We start from the raw sequence: 12,542 nt of genomic DNA, 5'->3' as shown, positions 1-12,542 counted from the left end.
TTGTATTCTGCCACATATTTTTGGTAAAAAAAATCCCAATAAGTGTATATTGATTGGTTTGCGCAAAAGTTATAGAGTCTACAATTTTTATTTATTTTTTTTACTAGTAATGGCGGCAATCTGCGATTTTTAGCGGGACTGCGACATTGCGCTGGACAGATCGGACACCTAACTGACACTTTTGAAGGGACCAGTGACATTACTACAGTGATCAATGCTAAAAATATGCACTGTTATTCTACTAATGACACTGGCAGGGAAGGGGTTAACATCAGGGGCGGTCAAAGAGATAAGTGTGTGCCTAGAGGGTGCTTTCTAACTGTGTGGGGGATGGACTGATTAGATGAACACAAAGATCCATGTTTCTAAATAGCAGGAACACAAGGTCTGTTTATCTGTGACAGAATGGTGGTCTGTCTTGTTTACATCGGCAGACCGCTGTTCTGTCTCTATGGGGAGCGATCGCGGGTGGCCAGCAGACATCACATCCACAAGACCCACTGATTGGCTCCCCCTCTGGCCAATCAGCGCACGCGCGCCCCCACTGGCTGTTACATGAAACGACGTACAGGTACGTTGTTTTGCGCAATAGATCCGACCTGCCACAGTAAAAGTGCGACGGCTGGTCGGCAAGAGGTTAAATGAGTCTCTGGTCTTGAAGAGTTCTCCTTGGATTTTTTGTATCCGGACTTTTCTTTAATAAGTCTAATTACAAGATAATAAGCAGATTGTCTTTTGAACCTCTGCATTTAATTAATAGATCCTGTTTTTGTGTAACAGCTGCGTTATTCACCCTTGTTATATCTTTGTTGTCCAAGCGGAATTTGGAGCTAAGCCTTATTTTCTTAACATTCTGCAAGAGAGATCCACGCTTTTGGCAAGAATACAGGTTTACAAATTAACTGAACGACAAACATAAGGTCTGAAATTAAATCAGTATGTCCTGATTAAAGGTACCCGTAGGCATTATGTCATCCTTGCCCGATCCTGCCAGTTTTAAGTAGGATAGAATGATAGTTTTTAATTCATGAAGACCTCAGCACACACGTCACAACAATCAATCGAGGTGGGGGGATTACAACTACATTTTTCTGTATGACGGCCTTAACAGATACCAAATCCATAACTTTGTGATGTGCAAGCCTCAAAGAGTAAACATTTACCTTCCCTGACTGAGCCAAATCATTCGCTGGCATCTCAGACGCTCCCCTCCAAGATACTGCAGCTCACAGTGGGAGGGGTGAGGCACTGTTGTCAATCCAGAAAGCGGTGGGCAGGACTAGGTGTGTTCGGATGCCAATTGACAAGCTACAAGCTTATGGATCAGCAGAGACAATGCTGCTAACCACGCCTCCTGTAACATTGCATCCCACTGTAGTGCAAGCAGGCACAGTCTATATGAGGGTGGCAACTCGGCTTGGAATTCATGAGTGGTGCAGCATTGTTGCCACACCATCATAGGAAGCTGTATTAGGTGGAGTTCACTGGCAGGGTCAACAGCTATTTGTATTTGTTTTCGAGGGATTCTTGGCCAGCTTGCTGTCAGCATGGATGCTGAACAGTGTGTTTCCTTTATATGAACATATTCCTTCTATTTGACATCTAGCTCTAACCAGAGATGATTCTTGGTAGCTCTTATGCACTTATGGTCTATTGGTATTTATTTTCATTTGGGGGCCTGTGAGCTCCTTCTCCCTGCGCATACGCTGTGTACATTTTTGACAATATCAATATAGGCTGTATGGCATGGCCGTTGAATTTTAGTTTGGTGTTTCTATTGAGGGTGTATAGATAGATAGATAGATAGATAGATAGATAGATAGATAGATAGATAGATAGATAGATAGATAGATAGATAGATAGATAGATAGATAGATAGATAGATAGATAGATAGATAGATAGATAGATAGATAGAATATACTTTGAGAAAGCCTGCGACACATCTGGATCCTAAAGAAGCCCAAAGTGTGGGCGAAACGCGTAGATTACAGGATGTGCTACAATACACCTTTTAGATACTGTATTCTCGTATGATGTTTTTACTATCTTGCCTTTAATAAAATTTATATTTTTACAATTTGTATTTTATTTTATTAAGGCAAATTACAACCACAATATATATATATATATTTTTTTCGGTATAGAAATATGAGTCAAAACATTTTTGGGAGAAACCCAGCCCTAAATATAAAAAAGCAAATTTAAACCCGCGCTGCAAAATAGTGATAAATTATTAGTGATGAACTGTGAAAGTGTGCAGCTGCTGCAAACACTAAGAAAATTCTTAGAATAAATGAATAAATTATTTATAGCTAGCGCTGCATAAATTTGTTTTTATTCCAGCCCTAAATATGTAAACTGTGAAGAAAAAGAGGGGAAGAATAGAAAGAAAGGGAAAGCTTTGTTCCCTTTCTCCCCATATCCCCTCGAAAAATGGGCCTTTAAAAGGTAACTCCCAAATGGTATATAAGACCAATACAAATATATTGATTAACAAGTACAAACCTTTATATTTTTAATGAACATATAAAAAACATATACATGACCTAATCCAAAGTAGGGTCACAGTGGTAAGAGAATCTCTGTAGCATTGATACATCAAAAAGAGATAATTCAGCAGATAAATAAGCCAACATGTTTCACGGTAGGACCATTCAGCTTCCTCAGGGCTTTACTGCCGCATGTGTTTCACCAATGTAATAAGCATGGGGGAAAAGCAAAGAACAAACATCATTGGATGTGTCCCAGGTAAGGGGAGACCATAAAAAGTGTGCATCCGATGCCTCAGGTTCCCAAAAGGTTCTGCCTAGCTGGGAGAATCTAAAACAAACTCCTGGCTACAAGGCAGAAGGTCTGAGGTCTGATAGCTCAAGCAACACCGGGAATGGGATATCATAACCACCTTAGCATGGGTGATAGGACAGCCAGGTCCGAGCGTAAGGGAAACCAAATAGCATGATGCCTGGGTCTCCCAAGACCCCACCAAGAACAACAATGTCAGTTGGAGTGAATGTGGCCCTGGGGTATGTGCCTTCTGTGATAACGCTGCTTGGGTGTTTTTAACTTTGGGTGTCTGGGTAATGATATTTCCTTCAAATCTGTGCTACCTATTTTTTCAATAAAGATTAGCATTTTTTGCATTTTTACACTGCTGTTGGTCCAACTATCTTCTCTGAGTCACCCCCCCCTTTTTTTCTCTTGGGGTTCTTCCGGTGCTTCTTTTTCCACAAGACGTTACTCAGGTTGTGGAGGTACCCAGTCCTATATGGATGAAGCGGTGATTGGAATACCCCCACTCCTAAATTGATAATAGGGTTTAGGCTCATGTATTTTTATTTTTTAGAAGTAAGTCCCACCAAGAACACCACACCTCAAGCCAAAATATTTTTTTCATTTTAGATAGATCAGGGAAGGGTAATAATGGAATTTTACGACTGCTTGTGTCCGTCCTGCAGAGTTTCCCCATCACTTGCTGTCCATGTGACATTGTTACAACAAGACACACACAAGATGTCATAAAGACAGAAATGAGGTGCAGAGAGCAGTAAAAAACCTGGCAACGTTTCTAACTCTTCCCTACTACCCAAAAACTGTTTTGGGTAGATTGGAATTGGGCATTATTCACAATGAATATGTGTAATTTTTAATGCTTTAGATCATGCATCACTTTTAGTATGACAGTGTATTCAGCAGTACAAAAATGAACGTAAAATGCCGTCCATTCATTTACTGTACTAACTTTCTTCAGCAGTTACCAGGCAAAATATGAACTCAACACTGCCCTCTGGTGTCCATCAAAATAATTACCGCTCATATTTTCCAAACTGCTTTTCTGCATGAATTATGAATTATGTGGGTCACATGTATCATAAACAAATATTAAAAAGCAGTCATCATGCAGTGAAATATTTTCAAATAGGCAAGTTAATACTAGAATTAAACCATGCAGGAAAGGGGAAAGTGTGACTGCTGTGGGTTAGTAGATATGATATTGGCGCGTCACTTCAGGTCATCTCTTCCATGTTTTGGAATTTAGAGGCGTGCTTTTATGTTCTTAGATAACTTTTTAGCAGTAGTAGAGCTTTGTCCTGTGTTAGCTATTAATTAATGCAGAATGTTTGGAATTTAAGTGATACGCATTATTGACTTACTTACAGATGCAAGGTTTTTGAACTCATTGGGTTCTATCCTCAGGAAATAATAACATGAAATAGCCAACCAAAAGTATCACCTAAACTGCAAAGATCCAGACCAACTTTTTTTTTCAGGGATAGCGCATTCCATATTTCCTTGGTATAAAGGTGTCCTTTTATGCAATATATAGTAGTTTATTTATTTTTTTTTAGCAGTAAATAGGGTTTCCTGTAAGAAGCCAAGCATGGAAATATCTAGCAGCAAATTTTCCCCTGTACCGGGTATTCAATACTTGTCACAACCATACACTTACCAACGTTGGGATCTTCATATTCGTTTTTATTTGAAAACTCAACTTCCTGAAATTGGAGAATTCGCATAAATATACTTCTAACATTTTCAGCTGTTTCTTAGTTTCGAGCTGCAAATGATCAAAATTGGGGCAAAATTCAGTGAAAAATTACTTTTATTTGGCATTGCATTTGCTTTGATCCATCTGTAGATTGTTAATCAGGTACTAGAATGATGTGGGTAGAATGGTTCTAAAATAAAAAAAAACAAAAACATTTTTTACCTTAATGCATTCTCTGTATACGGTAAAAAATGCTCCCCAGCTGTCCCATCTGCAGCACCACTCTCCTTTCTTCCTAGTCCCACATAACTAAGAGCAATGGCAACCATAGGCTCCTGCTGCGGTCGGTCAAACTCCTGTGAGGAGAGAGTTGGGGCGGGGCTTACTGGCGCTGTGTGTGTCTATGGACGCACATAGCCCAGCTCGAAAGCGTGCCCACATGTTGCCCCCTTAGCACACGGCTTGCTGAAGAGGCTCTTGGAGGAGGGAGGAGCTGACAGCACCAGCGGAGGAGTCCAAAGAAGAGGTAAGGGACCACTCTGTGAAATATCATTGCACAGAGAAGGTAAGTACAATATCTTTTTTTATTCTAAAGCAAAAAAATCCTGTAAAAGTGGATAGAAAGCTTATATAACAGTCTAATGTATGGCCAGTTATGGGATGCAGGGAACTCATTCCAGCATCCATGACTGCTGCCCCTCTCTGCCAATCTCTTCACTAATTTTTCCCTATCCCGCTGTATAAAATTCAAAATACTAACCACAACATACAAGGCCATCCACAACATCGCTCCCAGCTACATCACCAACCTCATCTGCAGATATCGCTCAAATCATCCTCCCCGCTCCTCTCAAGACCTCCTGCTTTCTAGGTTCCTTGTTACCTCCTCCCATGCTCACCTCTAGGACTTCTCAAGAGCCTCTCCCATCCTCTGGAACTCCCTGCCCCAGTATGTCTGGTCAGCTCCTACCCTGTCCGCCTTTAGGCGATCCTTGAAAACTCATTTATTCAGGGAAGCATATCCCACCTCCACCTAAGAATAGTACCTGAGTCACCTACATCAGATCATCCCATGCAGCTATTACCTTTTGTACCACCTCCCCCTCCCTTTAGATTGTAAGCTCCATGAACAGGGCCCTCCTATTCCTTCTGCATTGAACTGTATTGTAATCATACTGTCCCCCTTTATATTGTAAAGCACTGTGTAAACTGTTGGCGCTATATAAAAATTCTTTATAATGTACAAGAGGATAATTTGTTGCCATCATTCCTCATGTCTGTCCAGTTTTGGGTGTTTAGACAGTTATAACAGTTTTTTTTATATCTATAAATGGCCAAAAAGCCAATTCAGACCTGAAAAGTTTGTAACAATTACCCTCGCTGATAGGTTATAATCAGAAATAACTTTTATTCTGTACATTTCTTTTAAATCTGTCTCAGTATGTTATATGGAAAGATAATGTTATGTAATATTTTATATATTTCTCTTTCAGGGTGTAATAGCAGAATTAAAAGTTAAGAGCGACCCCAGAGCTGCAGAGCTTCAGTGTGAAGAGGAAGGGGACGATTCTGATGGGGTAAGTTTACCATTGACTGGGTTATCACATATTTCCATCCCAGTGTTAGCTTGGACCTTAATGAAGGGGACATTCCCCAAAAGCATGTCTTGAAAAATTGTACGTTAGTGCAAATAAAAAAAGTATCATGGATAGCACTCAATTGTCTCTACCCCAGTGTTACTAAGCATGGCTTAAAGAGGAAGTAAACCCTCCTCTGCAAGTTGTACCTATAGGTAAGCCTATGATAAGGCTTACCTATAGGTACTGTAAATATCTCCTAAACATGTACCATTTAGGAGATATTTACCTTAAGTGCAGCCAGTGACATCACTGGCTCATGCGCTCTGAAGGAACGGCCGCTGGTGCCGTTCCTTCAGAGTCCCGTGCCGTGACCGTCGGCTCCCGCGCGCGGGAGTGACGTCATCGCGGCTCCAGCCAATCAGATGGCCGGATGGCGCGATCCCGGAAGACGGGCAACTGAACATGTCGCCCATCATACAGGTAAGCGGGCGGCACGGCGGGGGCTCATTCTAAGGTAAGTACTTTATAATGAGCTAGTATGCGATGCATTCCAGCTCATTATGTCTTTCTCTTTCAGGGTGAAAAAAAAAAAAGATATGAATGGGTTTACAACCTCTTTAAAACCTTTCCTGCCTGGTACTGAGTGTGCCATTATGTTAAAGTATAACTGAAGGTAAAACTTTTTTTTTAGTTTTGGATAGAGTAGAGGGGGAGTAGAACATCTGTCAGTTTTTATTGCTGTCTGTGCCCTCGTTAAGGAGATTCATCCTCTCTATTTGTCCTGTTTACCATTATTACTGAAAGTAAAAGTAAAGAAAATCCCAGATTTTAGTTTGTCCCCAGAAAAGTAATAGAGGGGAAATCTTCCAGTGGGGACACTAGTTCTGGTGATCTTCCTGTTTGACGATGAGACAGGAAGTAAAGGGAAATCTCCCCTTTGGGACAAAGATGGCAAAAATTTACCTTACAGGGGTTATAAGTTATAACCCTTCCTTACTCATCAAAAAATTAAAAAAAGTTTTGCCTAAAGCTCTACTTTAAAGTATAACTAAAGGCAAAATCTATTTTGTTTAGTTTTGGACAGAGTGGAGAGGGATTAGAACCTCTGTCAGGTTTTTATTGCTGTCTGTGTCCCCATTAGGGAGATTCACCCTCTCTATTTGTCCTGTTTACCATTATCATTGAAAGGGAAATTAATGAAAATCTCACATTTTGGGTGGTCCCCAGAAAATTAATACAGGGGAAATCTTCCAGTGGGGACACTAGTTCTGGTGATCTGGGGGTCTTCAAGGAATTCCCTTAATTTTCTGGGATTTTACCTCACTTCCTGTTTGACTGAGACAGGAAGTGAAGGTAAATGTCCCCAATGGGACAAAGATGGCAAAAGTAAATCTTACAGGGGTTATAACCCTTTCTTACTCTATCCAAAAAACGAAAAAAGTTTTGCCTATAGTTCTACTTTAAAGGAAATGCATTCTAACCCAAATATTCATTCACAGACATGTTCCATGAGATCGCTGCTATTACAGCCCATTGACAAGTCAACGCTTCCAATTTAGTGCTTTCTACAGCATGCTTAAAAATGACTTTCAAATGTTTGGTATGTGCGCTCCTGGGTCGCAGGATGTCCAGGCGCACAAAAGGGGGGGGGAAAGTAGAGTTAAGGGTGCCACATCCTAAATTAGTAGTAGAGAGAATGGAAAGGGAGGGATTGGACTTTATAGGCACCAGTATTAAAATTGTATACTTTATTAAAGGATTCACAAGAGCATATAAGACAAAATACACAAAAGAAAAAGGTAAAAAGGCCAACATATAATGTACATATAATGCAATGAGGCGATAAAGCCTAAAAACAGTATACAAATCGCATAGCCTTTCAAATATTAATGTATGTAACAACAGTCACATATAATAATTACAAATGTTACAAAATACCCTATGTTCATAAGGCGGCCAAAGAGAGGAATGGTACCCGTCTTTAACGGTCGTCTTGTACAGAGTAGATAAATATTAGATTGAATCCCAGCTGCCCTACATGTTTCGCTTAGTTTAATAAGCTTCTTCTGGGGCATGTGGTGAGAAAGGACATCTGAGAAGAATTTTCAGGTCATCAGACCTTGTAAAAAACCAAGCCTGGTAAGTTAAAATGATAACGAGGGGGTCGGTACGCTGTAGTAGGAGCAGACTGCCTAACACAATTACCGGTGTAAGCATGAGACAAAGTAATTCATATAACATGGGTACAAGGCCTAACAAGGGCTCAATGTCATGGAATTCCAGTCGTTTCAAAATCGTTTAAGTAGGGAGGCCGGAGAGATGGAGAGCCCCGACCTGAAAAACCAACCAGGGGCAGGCGAGGTAAGTATACCTCATATGCCTAAGACCCAGGTGTGTTAGGTGTAGGTGTGCTGCCGACAGAGCGACCAGATGAAACCCCCCCCGCCATGGCGGTATCCCCATCCGGGGGGGGTTTCATCTGGTCGCTCTGTCGGCAGCACACCTACACCTAACACACCTGGGTCTTAGGCATATGAGGTATACTTACCTCGCCTGCCCCTGGTTGGTTTTTCAGGTCGGGGCTCTCCATCTCTCCGGCCTCCCTACTTAAACGATTTTGAAACGACTGGAATTCCATGACATTGAGCCCTTGTTAGGCCTTGTACCCATGTTATATTAAATTACTTTGTCTCATGCTTACACCGGTAATTGTGTTAGGCAGTCTGCTCCTACTACAGCGTACCGACCCCCTCGTTATCATTTTAACTTACCAGGCTTGGTTTTTTACAAGGTCTGATGACCTGAAAATTCTTCTCAGATGTCCTTTCTCACCACATGCCCCAGAAGAAGCTTATTAAACTAAGCGAAACATGTAGGGCAGCTGGGATTCAATCTAATATTTATCTACTCTGTACAAGACGACCGTTAGAGACGGGTACCATTCCTCTCTTTGGCCGCCTTATGAACATAGGGTATTTTGTAACATTTGTGATTATTATATGTGACTGTTGTTACATACATTAATATTTGAAAGGCTATGCGATTTGTATACTGTTTTTAGGCTTTATCGCCTCATTGCATTATATGTACATTATATGTTGGCCTTTTTACCTTTTTCTTTTGTGTATTTTGTCTTATATGCTCTTGTGAATCCTTTAATAAAGTATACAATTTTAATACTGGGTCCAATCCCTCCCTTTCCATTCTCTCTACTAAAAATGACTTTCACATTTGAAGTCTCTCTTAGCAAAATCTGTTATACAAGATCAGAGGGATAACACAAAAAAAACATAAAAGGAAAATGCAATGGACAGCACAGAAAAAGATAAATAATATGAAACAAAACTGATAACTACTCAAAAGAGTAATTTTCTGATTAATCTGCAGCAGCTCTGAGGGCCATTCAGTGAGTGCCAAGGGTGCCCCATTTTGCCCTCAGGCCACAGGATGGGCACCAGGGGTTAGAACCTCTGCCCATGATTTACTGTTTTTTAATGTTTTTTTGTCTCTCTTTGGTCATTTTTGTCTTTTTTTGTCTTTCTTTGAATTTCACTAGTCACAAGAACAGGTCAAATAAGAGATTTTCTATGGACAGGGGTTCAAACCCATTCCCTTCTACCTAATATAACACGAATTTTGTGGCTCGACCTCTCCTTTAAGAGCTGTATTTATAAACATTTATAACATAGGATTCATATAACTTTCACCAAGAATTCACACCCTTTTACAACTGAATAAAATTAGGGCTCGTTTATACTTACAGTTGAGGGAGCATTAAAAGTGTGAAAATGAGCCACCTTTTTATCGCCCCCCCCCCCAACTGCACCCTCGTAGGCTGCAAAGGCAGCGTATTGGAGTTTTCACATGCCGCAATCACAATACTTTGATTCCCGCCTGCACAAATATTATTGCATCTGACTCATTCAGGGGGCAGTAAGTCTGCCGAATGTGACCCCTTCAAGTGAATGGGGAAACATCACAAACACCCTGCAACTGCATTCTCCCTCCACTCTGTTTGGCGCCGTTGGGTTTGTGGATCACACAATTCACTTCCCTACTTCCCACATGACAGCCCTTGTGCTTGATAATTGGCTGATCATGCTTCAACCACTTCAGCTCCAGAAGATTTACCCCCCTTCATGATCAGGCCATTTTTTGCGATACGGCACTGCGTTAATTTAACTGAGAATGTGACACTGTACCCAAATACAATTTATGTATTTTTTCCCCACAAATAGAGGTTTTCTTCGGTGATATCTGATCACCTCTGCAGTTTTTATTTTTTGCGCTATAAACAAAACAAAACTGACAGATTTGAAAAAAAAAAAAACAATAATTTTTACATTCTGCTATAAAACACATCCAATAAAAAAAATGTAAAAGATCAAATTTCTTCATCAGTTTAGGCCAATTTGTATTCTGCTACATATTTTAGGTTAAAAAAAATTCCAATAAGCGCATACTGATTGGTTTGCGCAAACGTTATAGCGTCTGCATACTAAGAGTTGTTTGTATTTATTTATTTTATTTTACTAGTAATGGCGGCGATCAGCGACTTATAGCGGGACTGCGATATTGCAGCGGACAAATCTGACACTAACACTTTTGACACTTTTTGGGGACCAGTGACACTAATACAGTGATCAGTGCTAAAAAAAATATGCACTGTCACTGTACTAATGACACTGGCTGTGAAGGGGTTAACACCAGTTACAAGCAAAGGGTTAACTGCAGGGCTTTTTTTCAGCGGGAACGCGGGGGAACGCAGTTCCGGCACCTCTAGAACTGAATGTATGTATATAATGTTATGTTGCTGGGAGGGAGGTACTGTAGAGGAAGGGGTCTATTGTAGCTGGCTACTGAGGAACCTTTTGTTGCTGGAAGGGATCTATTTTTGAAGTGGGGGTCTATTGCTGCTGGTAGGGATCTATTGTTGCTGGGGGTGAATCTTATGTTGCAGGGGGTCAATTGTTGCTGGGAGGGACGTACTGTTGAGGGAGGGGTCTTTGTTGCTTGCAGCTGGAGGGTCTATTAATGATGGCTGTTGGGAGTCTATTGTTGCTGGGGTGGATCTATTGTCGTTGGAGTGTCCATTGTTGCTAGATCTATTTTTCTGTCTTTCTTGTTATCATTAACAAATTCCATACAAAATACTTAGCTGCACAAAATAATACTTGGGTCTATATTGTCTAAAAGGGGCGGTATTGGGAGGTGGGTAAGGGGTGGAACCAAGGAACGGTTCTTGGAGGTGGGTAAGGGGCAGAGGCGAAGGGTGACTTAAAAGAGAAGAGTTCCTGAACCTATTCTCTGAGAAGAAAAGCCCTGGTTAACTGTATGCCTAGCCTATGCTTGGTTACTGTGGGGGAGGTGCTTTTACTATGGGAAGGCATTGATTCATGTTCCTGCTTTGCAGAGACACAAGATCAGTGCCTTTCCTACTGGCAGAACGGCACTTTGCCTCATTTATATAGGCAGATCTCCGTTCTGCCTCTGTGCTCAACAATCGGCAGGTGCTGGTGGACATCCAGTCCATGGCACCCACCGCTGGGCTCCCGCTGTGTGTGATCACAGCAGGAGCAGGTTGCCAGCTGCGTGCGTGCGCGCCCCAGACCCGGAACTGTCAGATTATGTACTAGGTACATGATCTGGCGCAGAGCGGCTGCCCTGACGCAGTATATCTTTGGCGGGTGATTGTAAAGTGTCACGACTTACATGAGGCTTCCACTTTTGACCTCTGGTGGTTGAGTGGACTGCTGGAGAAAGTAAGCGCAGCTAGCGGGACATCATTACAATAACCCTTTGTCCTTTATGGGCAAAGCACAGGTTCACTTTAAAGTTACCAATAGAGGTTAGGTTAAAGCGGAGTTTTCACCCAAAAGTGGAACTTCGGCTCATTTGCTTCCTCCCCCCCCCCTCTGGTGCCACATTTGGCACCTTATAGGGGGGAGGGGGAAACTGGTACCTATTTTTGACAGGTACCCTTCCCCACTTCCGGAAGACGGCACCGCGGCGCTGTCCCATGGAAGTTTGGCCCCCTCCTTCTACCCCCGCCGCTGTGCCAATCCGAATGTGCAGCGCGCTTTGCGTATGCGCAGTAGGGACCCGCCCATGAAGCTGCAAGGCTTAACTGCCGGGTTCCCTTACCAGCAATGGCGGTGGCAGCACCCGACACCCGATGGAAACATCCGCTGCGGTGCCGACATCGCTGGACTCCAGGACATGTAAGTGTCCTAATATTAAAAGTCATGTAATGGTAATGGGACTTTAAATGAGGCAGGTCACTTATTAAAGTACAAATTTATTAAAAGTAGTAAAAGTAACACATTCCATGATTTACATAAGTATATTCAATAAATTTCCAAATATAATACAGACATATGTTAAAAAAAAAAGAGCTGACGTAGGAATAGTTTCATATAGTAATAAACCAAATTCATATTATAATGATAAGACATATAAAGGTACATAGTACAAG

General features: G+C 41.5%; 1 protein-coding gene across 3 annotated transcripts in view; it reads left to right on the top strand.

Moving 5' to 3' along the window:
* The window catches only part of COL18A1 (collagen type XVIII alpha 1 chain), a 259,891-nt gene that overhangs the window by 193,761 nt on the left and 53,588 nt on the right, over nt 1-12,542 (top strand). For all 3 annotated transcript variants that reach the window (XM_082261324.1, XM_082261322.1, XM_082261323.1), the window contains one exon: nt 5,981-6,064. In XM_082261324.1, coding sequence (XP_082117450.1) covers nt 5,981-6,064 — 84 coding nt within the window. The remainder of the gene's footprint in view (nt 1-5,980; nt 6,065-12,542) is intronic.

The sequence above is a fragment of the Pelophylax lessonae genome (assembly GCF_965119305.1).
Source record: "Pelophylax lessonae genome assembly, chromosome: 6".
Lineage (NCBI taxonomy): Eukaryota > Metazoa > Chordata > Amphibia > Anura > Ranidae > Pelophylax > Pelophylax lessonae.
The sequence above is the reverse complement of the archived record's forward strand: the minus strand, read 5'-3'. Positions and strand labels throughout refer to the sequence as shown.